This window comes from Serinus canaria, chromosome 4 (genome assembly GCF_022539315.1).
Source record: "Serinus canaria isolate serCan28SL12 chromosome 4, serCan2020, whole genome shotgun sequence".
Taxonomy (NCBI): Eukaryota; Metazoa; Chordata; class Aves; order Passeriformes; family Fringillidae; genus Serinus; species Serinus canaria.
This window is the reverse complement of record NC_066317.1, coordinates 62243747-62261178: the sequence shown is the minus strand read 5'-3', so window position 1 is coordinate 62261178 and position 17432 is coordinate 62243747. Positions and strand designations below refer to the sequence as shown.

Genomic DNA, 17432 nt, shown 5'->3' with positions numbered 1-17432 from the left:
CAATCCAAAGGAGGTCCAAGAAATGAGGAACAAGGTTTGTAATAGCAGTAAAATAACTTTGTTTTTTTGGTCATCACTACAATTAAGTTGTGTACTTGTAATGAACTAACTTACTTCGCTATGATTTTGGGGGCTCAGTAACACAGTTCTGGTGTTGTCCTTTCCCTTTTTAACTGAATAATGAAACAATTCCTAAGTGTCCTGAACTCCTCTTGGAAAAAGTTGGTATTTCTGTTCACCATGTGAAGACTCTTTTCTATTTTTTCTTAGACCAGTTGCTGGGTACCTCTGAAACAGCCAGTCCTGAATTTATGGTAGTAATTCTGTACCCTAAGATCATAGTTTTATATTGGTGACCTGTTTTCCTGTTTTGGTAATACCAGTTGAACTTTTGTGGCCTAGACAAAGTAGCCTATAAATCTCTCTCCATATTTCAATGTACTGTATTATAATATACTGTGATTGTTGCAGACTTCTTTTTTTTTTGTCTTTGGAACTGCAAGTTAATCTTTTTGAAATAAGCTTGCAGGTAATTTTCCTGGTTTTGAGTTTCAGATCTTCTTGTCCAGTCTACCAATAAGAAAGCACTGAATTGATTGGGGTTTTTTCACTTTATTTCTTTTATAGTATAAAATATGCTCAGGTATCTTGTTAATATTGAACTTGTTCTGGATTGTTTTGATACCTCTAACTGATGGCCACATTGTGCATGAGAATTAGCATTCTGTCAAAGAAAGGCTGTGTGCAGGGACACCAGCAGGAATCTAAAATAATTTGTATATGGCTGACAGAACTTATGCTTGGCACTGTAAAATGATAATCACCTGAAATTGGAATTACCATGAAATTTCCAAGCAGTTACTTTGTGTTTCAAACACAAATATTGCTTTATTAAAAATTTGAATGAAGTGACCGAGAAAATAAGTCTTCAAATTTTATACTTTCACAATGATGAGAAGGGTAGTAAATTAGAAAGAAGTGAAAAACGTGAGGGAGCCTTGTGCTTTCTGAGATACCAAGTATTAATAATACTTCTTGTTTGTGTATTTGAATACATATATTTTTTATAGAGTCAGTGTCCTTTTTATTTGTAAAATAGAGGTCTTTTAAGATGCATGCTTTTTCTTAATTTATCTTGGAACAAGAACCAGAATATTTTAGAAATAAGTTTTGAGTCAGTTGTTATGAATTCTTTACCACTGAAGGATATCTAATTTTAATAGATAATACCTACGTTTAGAGATCTGATTTCTGTCCCCATCTTCTGTATTGAAATAACTGGGAGGTATTTAGGATGCAGCAAAAGGGGTGTCCTTGAGAACTCCAGAGTGTCAGTTTATCCACAGAGAAATTATTTTTATGTCCTTTTGAGGATATTATCCTGACTAGATGCAAAAATGGGAAGTTGTGAAGTGTTTTACAGTAAGTTCCATAAGAAGATGATATTGTGGTGCAATATCAGTAACTAATGGCTAATGACAGAATCCTGCAACTGACTGGTCAGGTAGAACAGACAGGAAAGTACAGACGTAATATTTCTATTTCTCTTCACTTTTCCAAACTGGAGTTATCTGTTACCTGTTTTGCCATGACCTAGTACTAAAAAGCAAAGGACAACACTTTCTGTGGTACTAAAAGACTAAATTCGGAGAAATGTGAGGAAACAGGCAGGAACCTGAACATTTATGTTCAAGTGGTGTTTATAAGCTCAGCTTCATTTGACAGCCCTGTGGCCACAGCAGTTAGCACTGGTTGTTGCCTTTTGGCAAGTTCACTCACCCCTTTTTCAAACACAAAAATGTGTTCAGTTTTTCTCTGTTGTTCATGTGATGTTCATTCTGCTGCTTTCCTTTACAGATCCGAGAGCAAAATTTGCAGGATATTAAAACAGCAGGCCCGCAGTCACAGGTTCTTTCTGGGGTAGTTGTGGACAGGAGCCTTGTACAGGTGAGAGTATGCAATTCCTAAAACTATTAGCTTAATCTGTAATATCCTCTGCTTTCACCTAATATATCACTATGAAATTATTCTTTAATTGGCAGAGAGTAACTGTTTATAAGGTAAGTCTTAGAGGTAACACCATTGTCTTTGCAAGAGTGCTCAGGGTCAGAAATCTAGAGGCTTCAGCCATGTAGCCCAAGCATGTCTGTGGAGGATGCTTCTTGGTTTTTTTTGCTGAATGTAATGCATGGAATTCAGAAGGCTTATTTATATGGGTTACATTCTTGTTCAAAACTAGTTGGGCTTTGTGACAGCTTTTTGGTTGTTTGATTTCTGAGTTGATGTATCTTGAAGGATTAATACTGGGCACACCAGGCTCACTGTGGGGGCAGTAGTGTTTCATGTTAAATATGGGATTTCATGCTTCATAATATTTTATTTGAAGCGCAGTTTGGGAAAAAAGCTATTACATCAATGAAGCTTAAAAGCAGTTTATCTGGCTATACAAAAAACTATAAATCATAGCTTCAAGTAAAGTAAGAATTAGAGCTGAGATAAGTATTTTCTGATAATACTTTTTAGATTGGCAAGTCTTATCATGACCACAGCATTATTCATGTTGGGTGTCATATTGTGTGCATGTCAATTCATTGTCATATGCAGTTTCATCTAGCAGTTACTATTTCTCTGCATGTTTTTAGCAAGCACCACAATGCTTTGGTTGATGTTGTACAGCCTGGGCTTGGTTTGCTCTGTTTACTCAATTTACTGTTGCAGGATGCTCCCCTCTCAGACTGTACGGAATCTATTGAAGGGCTCGATCTCACAGAGCAGGCCTTTAGTCCCGCTAAATCTCTGTCTTTTAGAAAGGTACTGCCCTGTCATACTGCTCTAAATACTGTTGTTCACCCCTCATTTAACCTCTCCTTACCCTGACCTTTTTCCTCTGTAAGAAATTATTTGGCTAGAAAACTTTAAAAAATGAAAGTAGATGGATCTTCAAATTATGTATATGCAGTGATGCAAACAGTTACTTTACTCTGTTAAGACTGTCTTAAAGGTCTTGATCTTTGTCTGTAGAAGCTGGTGAGGAAACACTTTTGATGTTAAGGTTCTGATTAGGTCCTACATATAGAGGATTGCTTTATGCATGCTGTTAGTGTTGAATTGTTCTAATTTGAGATCAATTTAGAGTTAGCTTAATCACAGCCTGATTACATCAGTGTAATTCTGTGGATACTCTGTGTGTTATGTGACAAACATTGTCAACTCTTGATCCCAGAGCACTGGATGCCTGGCTTCCTTCATATTTCCTGCAGTTACCTACAAGAGTTGCTAAGTAATGCCCCACATGTGCAAAATCGATTGGCTTTCACACTTGTTGTCATGTTTGCTTGCATAATATCCATTAAATACAGAATAAGTTCAAGAGGTGTGGCCATGTTGGGGTGTCCAAGGGCAGTCCTTTGGGCTGCATGCTGCAAATAACGTTTCTTAGAGCACATCTAGTGTGGAAGCTCAGTGTGTAAATAAGTATCAGTGCCTCCTCTGGGTTTAGGTCATGCCTAAACACCTAATTTCAGAATAGCTTCTGCATGAAAAAAGATACAGAATACTTCAAATTACACCATTGTTTGGAAACCTTGTGGTTTTATAACTCTTTCTAAATTGTAATGAGCCAGTTTGTGTTATGGATACTTGGATCTTACTGAGAATATGATGGTCATGTTTTTCACATTGCAGTTTGTTTTGCCCATATTCTGAAAGGAAAAATAATAAAACACCATTCCTGTGTTTAAGACAAAAAGTAAAATAAAGCCCAGTTCTTTCAGGCAGTGCATGGCTTTTATTTTCCACTCAATAATACCTTCAAAGTGAAAAACTATTTTTATGATAATTATCACAGCACAGGTCTTTTTTTAATGGCAATATATTTCAAGTATAATGTTCAAACAATGACACAGCTTTTCTATAAAAGTAGTCAGATAGTTTACATGCATTTTCACAGATGGCATAGAACCAACAAAGTCATTGGTTATGTGATTTTGTCTAGCAGTGTCCTGTTAGGGTTTAGATGTCCAAATTGTTTCATTTTTTTGTGGTGTCATGAAAGTGCTTTCTGGCTGAAATAGTGTGTAAAATAAGATCACAGTGTAAATTATGGAAGTAATTATGAAATAGAAGTGGCCTATTTCGTAATCTTTATTTTAACATGGTGGATTGTGTCCCAAATGCTTAATAATTTCCTGTTTGGGAAAAAAAATAACAACCCAAGAAAAAAAAAACAAAACAAACAAAAAAACCCCAAACCAAACAACCTCCTTCTGAAAAATGTCACCTGACAGAAAATCCAATGAATCCAAAAATAACAGCAACAAAAGACAACCACCAGAGAAATTTCCTTGAAAGATTCTGCCATAAAACAATTGTGTTTTGTGGGACCAAGGAAGTGTAAGCAATCTTATGATGCCCACACAAACTTTATCTGAAAATTTCAATGAAACTGAAGAATCCTGTACATCAAGGTCTTAGGGACTTTTAAGTACCAGACAATTAGAAGTTCTCAGTTGACAAATTCTTTGACACTCAATGACAGTTCATGTACAAAGTTTCATGTAATTGCAGTAACACAATGTATTTTATTTTCAGTTAACATTGAGATTTATATCAAATACTAACGCACACTATTTTGGATTAAGAAATGCCTCCTTGTGTACAGTATGCATGTACTGCTTTGAGCTCCTGTGCCTATGGCTGCAGCAGTGAATACTCCATCTTGCCTTATTGCTTGCTTTATCCATGTTCTGAGAAGTCCTGGCCATGTTGCAACACAACCTCCTTGTGCATCATGTAATTTTATTCCTGGTCAGACTTGGTTAACCAAGCTTCTGCTGCAGTCTTGGCTGATTGACAGGGAATGTTGGTTATTCTTACCAACAACCATTCTGCAGTCTCATAAGAAAATAAATTCACGTGAATTTTCAGTAATTTTAAATGGAAGGGGAGTCACCCATTTTGGGTCTCTTCCTTTAGAATGGAAATTCTATGGCTTTGTTCTTAAAGCAGACCCTCTCAGTGCTGCCCCAGAGGTGGCACTGGGTTTCAGTGGTGACTTCTACATGAACAGTACCTCAGGAATCTTGGTGTTTTGGATAAAGGCACTGCATTATTGTCAGATTGTGTTAGGAGCAATTGTTAACTTAGACCATTATTATGAACCTCCTGTCTGATTGAAAGAATTGGCATATATAAAGTGCCAGGTTTGGTTATATATATCCCTGAGAACAAGGTGAAGTGCTTGCCTGCTAAATAATGGTCAGTTATGAATTCTTCTCTAAAAGCAGGTTACAAAATTTAGAAGTTACAAAATTACTTGATTATCTAAATTTTCATGTAGGAAGTATGAAGTCCATGTTTAATATGAAGATATGTTGCATATCTTTAGCTATAAATGGCTCTCCCTTTGTGTCTCTGGGAGTGTCTGCCCTTACAGAGTGAAAATGCATTCTCTTCATTAACATAATCTATCCAGTGTTTCTTACAGTGGTGAAAATGCTTTTGATATTTGAGTGCATAAACATGTGATCAAATTTCAGATAGTCATCTAAATACTTCTGGAATTATCATCAAAGTAATACTAGGATCAACCTAATCCCAATGAGATCACTAGAACATTAATTTTTTCATATCATCTTATGTTGACACAGAGTGTGAGTCTATGGGAATTTATTCCCTCTCTACAGGTTCTTTAATACTGGAAGTAGCTCCACTCCAGACCAGTTTTCTTGTTCAGTTCTTCTGAACATTCTTCGGAATCTCTGAATGGCATGGTCAGGTTGATAGCACTGCAAAGTCTTGTTTATTTTAGTGTCACATTTAACAACTGGAAATATATTCTGTACTGTCTTTTTAGTCCTTTATACTTATTTTCTTTCTGTCCCATGTTTCATTTTGTGTTGTGTATTTTTATTTGAATTCTTAGAAGGCTGCTCTGTGGCCTATTCTGTCAAGTAAAACATATCTGCTTGTTGATTTAGAAGTAAAGATGGTTTAGAGTAATCATACTGGTGTACAGTAACCATAATGCAGAACTTATTAACATATTGCTGTAATTTATTTCCCACATAGACACAGTACCTCTACCAGTATCACTTTCATTGGTGGCCTTTGAACAGTTTCCATATTATTGATACTGAATAAAACTGGACAAAAAAGTTTTTAAAAATAAAAGTTTTCCTTTCTGTTCTCTTGTATAATTTTTCTTCTTTTATGATCCAATGTTGTTGCCTTTGATCTTTTCAGTACTGCTTCTCTTGGGTCAAAGCTACTTAACAAGTACAAATATCGTTTGCATTGATTGTGGGTGTTTTTTGTGAAGGTTTAATTTTGATTTCTTTTTTACAGTCTAGTAAATGTGGTAGGCTTGATTTGCTGCTTTCATTCCCAGTATTTAACAAAGATAAAGTGTAGGAGACACTGAGTAGGAGAACATGGCATGCCAGTGCACCAGGCATCTGCAAACTGCCTGTCTTGCTGTTTGGCACCATTAAATCTAATGGCATTCAGTAACATTCTGTTTCATTAGAAATTGTTCTACCCAGTGATTCTGGATTTAAGTTGCAACATTCAAAGAGATTCTTAGAAATTCCAGAGATACTAATGGGTACTGTGTCTTGTTTCTCTCTTGTTCCCAGAAAACTCTAGGAGCTCTGCCTGAAATCAGTCCTTTACAAGGTCTTGCTACTTATGCTGAGTTTCAGTTAAAACTGTGGATTTACTTTGAAGTGTGGGCAAAGACAGAAAGGGAAATAAAAAATTTCCATGGGCATCAGTTTTCTGCCATCATTAAAAGCTAAGACCTGTAGTTTTAGGGCTGTTTTGAATTTTCTACAAAACAATTAGAGTTTGTACAAAGGTTGATATTTCTCTGACCCTTTCATGCATTATCTTCTGAAAAAAGCTGTTGCCTTCAAATCAATGCTTCATAGATATAGTTGAGAAAAGGCTTCTGACTGTCTACTGACATTCTGCATGTAGAATGAATTTTCCTCTTATTTTATGAAGAAATGGAAATGATCTGTAATGTTTTAGAGATATTTCTCTCCTGCAGTTCCTTTCAGGAACATTCCTTTCTTGCAGTGGAGATTTATTGTTACACTGTTTGTTCTCTGGTGTTTGTTTCCTGAAGAGCAGCATAGATTCTAACATCCATCTTACCTCCCTGGATTGCTGTAGACCAGGTTTCTGGAGATCTCTCATCAGGCTTTCAGAACTGCTCTTGTCCTCCTTCCATCCAGACATTCTTGTCTGTCACCACTTTGGTGCTGACAACGTGTCCAAAGCAGCTCTTGCCATCCAGAACAGCATTCTGTCTGTTTGCATCATCAGTTTTACTGTGGCTGTCCTGTGTTTGTCCATGAAGTGTGGACATGGGAGGGATGGAATGTTTGTCTCTCTTTAGGCACTGCATTGTTTTGAACTGTGCTTTCTAATGCTTTCTTCTAAATATTGGTACAGGCAACATTGAATATGGCAACGACTTGGGTCAATCAGTAGCCCATACCTTTTGGGTAATGGAGTTCAAATATCTTTTTTTTTCATAATGAAGACAGTTTGGGTGTCACCATGATGTGGGGCACAGGTCACACATCAGTCATTAACAAATTAGTGTCAGAGTTCTGTATATCCACTGTTAAAAACCAAATGCTTAGACTAGTTATTTGAGAGATAGAGCAGCTATTTATCTCCAGGCAAGCATTTTCTGTACCTGAGACAATGAAAATCCAGCCTTTACCAAAGGATTAGAGAAGAAAAATGAAAAACTTTAACATTTGAGAATCTCTGATGCAGCTGCTTTTGTCCACCAGAACTTACTGTACTTAGAATTGCTCGTTATATTTTTATTTGTATTACTTTTTATCTGTTTATATGACAAATGTTATAGATGTAAATATGCTAACTTGTATCTGATTACAGTTAACCTTAATTACTTTAAAATGGCTTATAATAAGCTGTTAATCTGGTATATACAGAACATATACAAGATGGCTTTTTACTATAACATCTGTTTGGCGTAATGTGGTAGCTGCAAGAAATAGCTTTTCTGTTATTAAAAAACTATAAAGCAAAACAAAAACCCAAAGCAAAATAATAATAATAATAAAAAAACCCCAAAACACAACAGAAACAAAAATACCCATGAGCTTAGTCTTGACCCTTTACGAGTATTTTGTGCCCACACTGCCATGCAGGTGGGCCTGGTATCATGTTTCTTTTGTGGTGAGAAAAAGAAACTTGATAAACTTTTGCGACTTCAAATATAATTCAGCTAGACTGTTTGGCTGCTGTTTGATTTACTGCTTAATGGTGGATATTCCCTGGTGGAGACCTGTTTTCTCCTTTATATTAACCTCCTGTGAATCACATTTTAAAAAAAAAATCTGCAATAGATTTTTTTTTTTTAATCTAAAAGAGGAAAATGTAGCATTTTCCAGATTATGTTTTTGTTTTGTTTTTGGTTGCTTCATAGCCTTTATACCTCTAAAGGTTCTGCAAGTTACTACTTGATTGCAGATGTATCTTAATTTTCTTTTGCCAGGGAGAACTGGTGACTGCATCAAAGGCAATAATTGAGAAAGAATATCAACCAAAAGTCATAGTGAGCACAACAGGACCAAATCCCTTCAATAAACTCACTGATCGAGAACTGGAAGAATATCGCAAAGAAGTAGAAAGAAAGCAGAAGGGACCAGAAGGTTGGTTTCTCTGTGTGTGTTATTTCTGCAGTAGACTGTAATACCAGCAAATTTCTTAGTAATTGGAAGGTGGGTTACCTGCAAAGGCCATGGATAAATTACCCAGCTTTTGTATGTTTGAGTTTTTCCAGTATGAATTAGAAATTTGAAAAGTATATTAGAGATAAAATGTGTGATCTAAGTGTTTTAAGTGTGTTCTGTAAAATGCATAGATCTCACTCTAAAATTGTCTTTATAAACAAACTGGGCAGTAGGGCCAGTTATTCCTGCTGGTAGGAAGTTGAAAGCTTCCATCAAAAAGGTGTTTTGGTAGTGGTTTTGTTCTGCTTTGTTTCCCTTGGCCCTAGAGCCTAGGCTAAGGTCAGGGAACGGTGGTGCTTTGTAGCAGCAAGACTGCAGGTTTTTAAGTCCTTGAAATTTGTGGATTTGAGAAATACATTGAATGAAGAAGATACAGAATAACATTGATTGTTGCTTGGAAATGTGACATCTTGTGGGGACTTCTACCAAAATGGACCTTTTCAATTATCCTAGAATTATGACAGATTTGTGCTATAAAAAGAGGCCATTGCTGCATCTGAAGTGGTTCTCCTGCTTTACTTTTGAACAATTTTAAGGGATGATACTTAGAATGCTCATCTGTTGTGAGGTTTTGAATTTGAGTGATGCAAGAATCCAAAGTGCTGTTTCTTTCACAGTATATGTTCCCTGCAGCTGCTTTTTGGGACCACAATATAGGAACACTTGTGTTTGGTTTATGAAGTACTGAGTGGGGTGGGGTGGGGGGGATGCTGTGCTGTCATGCCTGTTTAACTGCATACCTTTATTCTCTCAGTAACAATGCCACATCCTTCTTAGTTAAGGTATCAAAATATGGAGAGACTGTGTTACTGAGACAGACACCAGCTGGGGAACAGAGTGCAGTGCTTAGAAATCAGACCATCAGTGAGCAAAACACGTCAGATAAAAAATCTCTGGATTTGAAAGGGAGATCAAACACCTTTCAAGGAGCAGATCCGAAGACTTTACAGGATTGTGACGTATCATCACTGTCTAAGTCTTTAGATAACGTTCAGTTTGCTGCTGCATGGGTTTCTTGTCAGACCATGCAGCAAAGCATCCCACATCTAAATGGAGAAGAGCCAGATGGGAAGAAGTCCTCCCATAAGGAATTTCATACTGCAGTGATCAAAGCATTAAGGTCTGATCCTGACCTTTTGGCTGAGGCCTCAGGTATTACTAACATGGTACAGCTGCGCTTGCAATCCAAGGAACCACCCCTTTATCTACACCATGTGGAGATTCTGTCAGTTGACTCTCATCTGTGGGACTGATTTCACTTTAATTGTGTAGGTGAACTGGATGGAACAATGCTTTAGTGTTGTTCCTGATATATGCTGTACTCTATTAATGTTTTCCTTTGGATCTAGGGCTATTTAAAGCTGGAAGCAAGGGGAACCCTCCTTACTAATAACAAATAACTCAAACCACTGTGAAATCTGTTTGGAATCATATAATTACTGCATGTTTTTCTGATTACCTGTGCAGTCTTCTTTTCTTTCGGGATGCAATTTTGTTTACTCCAGATTTCAGCAATACAAAGCAAGCAAAAGAATGTTATCTTGTGTAGGCCTGGTAGTATATCCCCTCCTCCATATTTGCTTATATATTCCTTGTGGCTTTTCCTCACAAGTTTTCTTTATATCAGCAGCATGAACCAATTCCTAAATTATTTCATTATTCATGCCTGCTTAAAGAAAAAAAAAAAAAAGCCTCCCAAAAGAGCCACTGATCACAACAGTGACTTGAACAGTTTTGTTAATATCAAACTGTCACCTAATTTTCTTTTGCTTGTTTTGGTATTAATATCTGGGCAGAATTTTGATTCAGAAAAATGTATTGGTATCTTTTGTGCATGGAGCAAAAGGATGCTTATTTTCTTACATGCAGAGAGGTTTTATTTGCGTTTTTGATTTCCCTTTGCCTACCCCTGCAGAGCCTTCAGAAGATGGCAGGCCACAGAAAGAGAAAAGCCCCCCTGACCCCAGTTCAGCTCGCACTCCTCCCAGCACGCCGATTAAGATAGAGGAAGGTACGTTCTGCTCCCTGGGGCTGGGGGAGCCAGTAACTGCATCCTTAGTGACTGATGCATGGAGTACATGAACTAGAGCTAATACCAGTCAATGACTTCTTGTACTTCATTGTTGTACTACCTACGAGGTACTCCACTGAACTGTGAGTCTAACAGGTTTGTTTACAATAATAAAGAAGTGTGCATTAATATAAAGACAAATTTTCATCTCTTCAGATTTGCCTTGTCATCTCTTGATGTTTCTCAACTGGTTTATCTTTTTGTACATTTTCTGCGAGGTAATTGCTCTTACTAAATGAAATAGTGTCTGATGGTGAACCAGACACATATCTAGATACTTTGGTAAATCTTCTTCACTGATTGCACATTTCTTAAACATTATTGTACTTGGATTACACCTCAATAAATATTTTTCCTACTCAATTTGAATGTAAATTTGCTTATTTGCTCACCTTCTGTTATAGTTTTAACTAAAATGAGAGCAGGGCTGCTGAAGTTGATAATTCCCTAAAAAAAGGATTAAATTATAATCTTGATCAGGTGTAATCCAATTATTGTCTTGTTTCCCTTACCTTGTACATTGGATATATCACTTGTCTGTTAGTCTGCCATTCACTACTTCATCTCATTCTGTTTTCTACAAGAATGGTTGCAACCATTCTTCTAACGTAACACAATGGCTGTGATGAATGCATAGATTCTCTACTTGTGCTTTTTTCTTCTTGTGGCTGCGTTACAAACAGGAGATGGATATGCTAAAGAATACCTGTTACCATAGTAAGTATCATTCCATACTCTGACCTGCTTTTGTGCTTTGCTTCACTCTTGCATCTTTGTTTACTAAGGTTTTTTGTTTGTTTGTTTTGCTTTTTTTTAAAAAAAGCAGGTTTTTCAGTTGAGATGTTGAGTTCTTTAGTTCTCAATTCCATATAATTCCAGGCAGTTGAAGATCTCATGTTAAAGCACCCTCCCCCTTTGAGAGAGACTGAAAGTCACCTTCTGTGTTTCCATATCTGTGTGTCCGATTCCTGAGTTTAAAAAGGAATAGTCTGAAGTTGCCTGGCAGATATAGCTGAAACAGCCCTGGGAGTTTCTGCCCCAATAGTTTGCTGCTGCCCACACAGCTTGGGCCTAGTAACAAAATGGAAGAGTTCCTAATCTATTCCAGAGCAAAATCCACTGACATGGATTTAAATTTACCCAACAGACTTCTGCATGGAAATGGATATGGGACTACTCCTATGTTTTGTGTTAACTGTAGGGAATTCAAATTCCAACCAAGGAATAACAGCAAGTACTTTGTGGCAGCAACTTCTGCAGCTGTTTTGGCTAGCTCTGCAGGGCTCCTTCAGATTATACTTTAAAGGAATAAGGATGTTTGTATGTCCTGTTATATCCAAAAGTCAGTGTGTTTGTCATAGGTGTGAAAGTCAAACTATATTGTAGACACCTGTGATGTTACTGGTAAAGTTCTAAAGCATGAAAGTTCTTTTAAACAGGGAATTGTTTGACAAACTCTTCTAAATGTAAAAGTTTTCCAGGACAAACATACAAAGCTTATTTTAGAGAATAACTGGAAATTTGTATCATGACAACTTTGGTTGGGGGAGGTTCTATTGAATGACAGTGTTGTCAGTATACAACCTCTTTTCAACTTTCATTCATTATATTCTTTCTATTTAAGTATAGCTGAAGTCAGTTAAGTGTTTTTAACTCAGTTATAGACTAGTTTGTATGTTTGTCCACATTGTGAATTGTAAACACACACCAGTATTGATGTTATGCTTTAAACTCGTAAGCCACAGTGTGTGTATATATATATATGTATATAAAAATAAACGGAGAGCATAGATGTAAACGTGATTATTTTAAAAAAACTTTTAAGATGTTGAGGTGCTGCTGAATTCTTAAACTGTAAATAGGTTTTGCAGCAAGAAATATATTTTAAAGCCTTCTAGTTGTGTTATTGAAATCCATCCAGTAGAGTAGCAGGGCATTTACATGTTGTGTGCTGGCTTAATTAAATGTGGAATTTGTAAATCATCTGAATTCTGGTAAAATATTGCCCTGAGCAAACTAGATAAACGGATGTTTGCTTGATTCCAGCATCACGTTAATCTATTTTTTAGGATGATGGGATCTTGACAAATAGAGAAGGATTGCAGTCCTGGCTTAATGAGTTACAAACCCATTTATATTTATTCAATGCTCAGGCCAGCTGGCAAATGCTGTTTGAATGTCTGTAGCTTCCTATTCTTTAATTTCAAGAATCTCTAAACCCTTTTTTAAGACTTCAAAACTATCTTTTAAACTTAATTTAAAAAGTATAGAATAAACCTGACAGTCCAATATGGTGCCTATTCTAAAAACTGGGCCAACTAATGGATAGAATATTTACTTGGAAGGGACCTACAGTGACCATCTAGCCCAACTGCCTGACCCAATTCATGGCTGACCACCAGTTAAAGCTAATTGTCCTAATGCCTCTTGAACACTGACAGGCCTGGGGCCTTGACCAGCTCTCAGTAAGAAGGAAGCCTGTTTCAATGTCTGACCACCCTCTCGGTGAAGAAATGCTTCCCAAAGTCCAGTCTGAACCTCCTCTGGTGCAGCTTTGAGCTATTCCCACACATCCTGCCACTGGATCCGAGGGAGAAGAGCTCAGCAATGTTTTCAGTTAATTCCTGAAAAATCAAATCCAAAAGTAGGGTAGTGGTAGTGAAGAACTGTAACTTGTACTGTACATAACTGCTTTCTCTTTTTGCTCTGATTTAAATCTTGCCTGCATTATAACTTTTAAACTGCTAACTTGTGCATTCTGAGTGGATACTAGTGTGTGGTGCTTATTTAACCTATTAGAAGTTCATGGTGCTCTAGGCAAAACATGTTTGTTTCCTAGCAGGTATTCACAGAACAGAGCCCTCTAAAATATATCAGAGAATTATTTATCCCATCTGGCAGAAGTAAAAAGAACACTGTCATTTTTATAGGAAAAATGTTAAAGTATCAAGTATTTTCTGTAAATTCTTGTGAAAGCCTTCAGTCATTTCAAATTAAAATAAACAAGATCTTGAAAGGAGGAAAAAATAGTTGCCTTTCATTTGTGCCTCACAATGAGCACGGCCTGGATTTTGCTCTAAATTCCTCCTTATGTAACATCAGTGGGGATGGATGTGGCACAGCTCACAGGACCCTGCTGGCTGCAGTGCACGGACAGCAGTGCAGGGAACCCCACAGAGTGCTCCTTGTTCAGCCCATGCAGAGAGGAGCCCTAAACAGAACATCCTAAAGCACAGCGGTGAGTGGGGACAGTGTTGCAGTTGAGGGAGGAGTGGTTCAGTTCCCCTTTGGACATACAGCTACCACTGGACTCTCCATGCTCCCTTTTACAGGGTGAGTTTGGCTCTTGACATCACATACAGTAAGCAAAACAAGCTGTATTGCATAACCTGCTGAGCTCATTTAATTTGATAAACTACATGGATTTTACTTATAGGAATCCATAATATGTACTCATATCTTGCCAAAAAAAAGTGAAGCCTTTGTGATAGGAAATTGTATTTTGAAGCAATATTGGTTAGATCTCATGGAAGAATATTAAGAAAATCTCTTCATTGGGATTGTAAATTGGCAAACCAACAATTTAGAAATTAATAGTTTTGCATGTATAGGATCACTGCAAATCAGCAATTAGTTTTATCTCTCCAAAAGAAATAAGAACTAAAGTACTGAATTGCAAAACACTCTACTCGATGCCAGTGAAAACTGTAGGTTTAATTCCTGCTTTATTGTACAAAAATATTGTGTTGCCTGCAAATATCATAAGTAAAACGTGAGTGAGATCTGAACAGTTACTTTCTTGCTGATGCAATTCAGCTTTATCTGTTCTGTGTGAAAAAGCTTAAAAACAAACAGAACGTTGGAATATCTTATTTCTTCTGTGCCCAGAGCTGGAGAACAGCCCTATTACAAAGGCTCTCATGCAAAGTAAATATATTAGTTTCTTATAGAGCGTGCTCACCATCCACTTGCCTCGCTTGCCCTGCTCCAGGGACACTTTTGTAAACTGACTGTCACTGTCTGTCCGTCCACCAGAGACACGGCAGGACCAGACCTACAGAGATGACAGTGATGCTGCAACCTTCAAGCAAACCCTCCCAGATCTCACCCCCGATGAGCCTTCGGAAGCACTCGGCTTCCCTCCCTTAGGGAAGGAGGAAGGGAGATGTGATCATGATGTGCCCAAAAGCCAAACGGAACCACCTGCAGTGGAAAATAAAGAACCCCAGTCCCAACCCACTGAAGAGCCAGCAACACCAACAGCTGAGGAGGGGACAGCAGCTGATGCAGGTAGTGATGAATCTCCAGGGAAGTCCCCATCGAAAAAGAAAAAGAAGTTCCGCACTCCTTCCTTCCTGAAGAAGAGCAAAAAGAAGAGTGACTCCTAAAGGCCAACCCACTGCAGAAACACTGTCATATTTTAAAATCCATTAACCACTAGGATGTACCAGATTGTACTGAGTGTTTTGTCTTACTATGTAAATGAATGCCACAATTAATCCAACCAGCCCCTCAAGTTATGGCTTGATTGTTTAGGGTTATAACCAGAAACTCGTGTCCAAAAAGGTGCTAATCCTGTGTGTTCAGCAGCTGCCACAGATCTGATCCCTAGTTTGTAATCAAATGTAAATGACTTCCATGTGGAAGGCATTGATTCACTGTTTTTAATTTAAAGCCTGCACTGCTTTGCAAAAGAATATAAAAAATTCACAATTAAAAATAAAACACCCATTGCTTACCACAAGAAGTGTTCTTTCCAATATTCTGTTCCAAGTCACAGGTAAATTTCTTAAATTTTGACTTTTAGAGAGGATGCTTTTGCAGTGGTGTTCTCAAGGGGGGTGAATTCTTGAACTGACATGTAAACTTCTGCAAGCTTGTGAGTACAGGTTGTGGTTTGGCCAAGCTTTGAGGCTCTCCATTGTTTCCTCTCTTTCTCCCCTCTCACTGTTGTTACAAAATGAAGGTGTTTTTCACTTTGTTTTATTTTAGAACTGGCTGGTGAAATCAGTCTTTGTCTAGGACTGAAATGTCCGTGGTGTGTTCTGCTCATGTTGTGTGTTCAAAGAGCCCAATCTTGGCCTGTTTTTTTTTCTTTCTAGTGAATTACAGTGTAAGGGAAATCTGGCTTTGCTCGTGCCTCACTGAGTCATGTGGTGATTTGGCTGTTAGAAAAGGTTAAAAAGTAACTGAAGTAAAAGCTGCTGGTGTGGAGCATGGGCAGGTGTGTTTTGGGCCTTAGCACAGTTTTCTTCATCCTCTTAAAAATCTCTTTGTTGCACATGCAGCCTTGCTGTGCACGAACCCCATGTGCAGCCTTTTGTGTTTGTTCCTTCCCACTGACAAAAATGTAAATGCATTACACTGAGTATTTCACCTTGTTTTATAGTAATTATATTTTCACTTACAAAAGCTGGCGTTTTTTAAAATCTTTTTGTTGTTGCCAGCAGTCAAGTGCAGAAATCCCGTGTAACCTTAAAGGTGTATTTTCACCGTTTGCTATAAATGTTTGTTTAATGTGCAGCATGGCAAATCACTCTCGCCACTGAGTTCACTATTACCCAGTTATTGCCATGCTTGTGTCTCTCACTAATTATAAAAGTAGTTTAAGATCAGGCAGGTCAAGCTTGTGGAATTCTCTGGAAAGCGGGTGCCGTTCCCCGGCCCAGGGCCGGCGGGGCAGTGACCAGTTCTGGTTTTTAGAATTTGCAATTTGGGTTTAACAGCAGCAAACCCCAACACCCCGTGGGGGTGAGGGCAACACACTGACTCACAGTAAGTGTCTGTAACACAACAGAACATGGATGTAACCTTTTAGGACAATATTAAATGTTGCAATTGGTAAAACAGCAGAGAACTAATGCCTTACTACATTCATGCAGCAGAAAGCACGGAGGGCCGGGTGGGTGGAGCGGCTGGAGGCAGCTCTGGGCGGGCAGAGCAGAGCCCGCGCCGGGCTGGGAGGTGCCGATGCCTCGGGCTGGTTTCGAGCGGCGAAGGGGAACAGCTGGAAGTGGAATTGAGCTGTCAGTGTTCAAGTGAGAACAGAGGGTTCGAGGTGGCCACTGGGGCCGTGGGAAAGGTGACAGGGCCGGTGTGGGCCAGAGCAGGCGGGCACTGGGCCGGAGCCCCGGGACAGCAGCACTCAGGCAGGACTGCATGGCACGAATGGCTTTCAGCTTCTGCTCTAACATTGTATGTCCTTGTACACTAGGAAGCAAACAACACTTATTTTGCTAAATTGTGTTTTATTGCAGGGTCGTAACTAAATGACTAATTGCTGTATGTTTCAGTTCTTTACTGAAGTCCCTCCATTTATCTTGACCACATATGCAATGACTCTTAATTTCTAATTTTGTAGTTTGTTCTTTTAGTTCTTTGTATTACAATATGAAATGTAGTCATGTATGGTATGGTTACACACTTTGGGGCAGAATAAAGTCCTGTATTTTTCTTTCTTTCTTGTATCATTAAGTTCTACTCACAAATAAAACTCTTGAAAAAAAAATCATGCTCTGCTTTCAAAACTTGTACACTTTTATTCTACAGCCTCATTTGCTTAGTTTTCTTTCAGTGGTTAAAGT

At 38.0% G+C, this 17432-nt stretch overlaps 1 protein-coding gene across 18 annotated transcripts in view; it reads left to right on the top strand.

Annotated features, from left to right (window-relative positions):
* The window catches only part of ADD1 (adducin 1), a 62613-nt gene extending 45254 nt beyond the window's left edge, over window positions 1–17359 (top strand). For 5 of the 18 annotated variants that reach the window (XM_050973243.1, XM_050973238.1, XM_050973241.1 and 2 more), the window contains 7 exons: window positions 1–34; window positions 1858–1947; window positions 2719–2811; window positions 8540–8696; window positions 9555–9929; window positions 10693–10788; window positions 14884–17359. The exon at window positions 1–34 is cut by the window's left edge and continues 68 nt beyond it. In XM_050973243.1, coding sequence (XP_050829200.1) covers window positions 1–34; window positions 1858–1947; window positions 2719–2811; window positions 8540–8696; window positions 9555–9929; window positions 10693–10788; window positions 14884–15236 — 1198 coding nt within the window. In that variant the 3' untranslated portion in view covers window positions 15237–17359. The other 13 variants (XM_050973244.1, XM_050973242.1, XM_050973249.1 and 10 more) reach the window with 9 other exon arrangements.
* The last annotated feature ends 73 nt before the right edge of the window (window positions 17360–17432 follow it).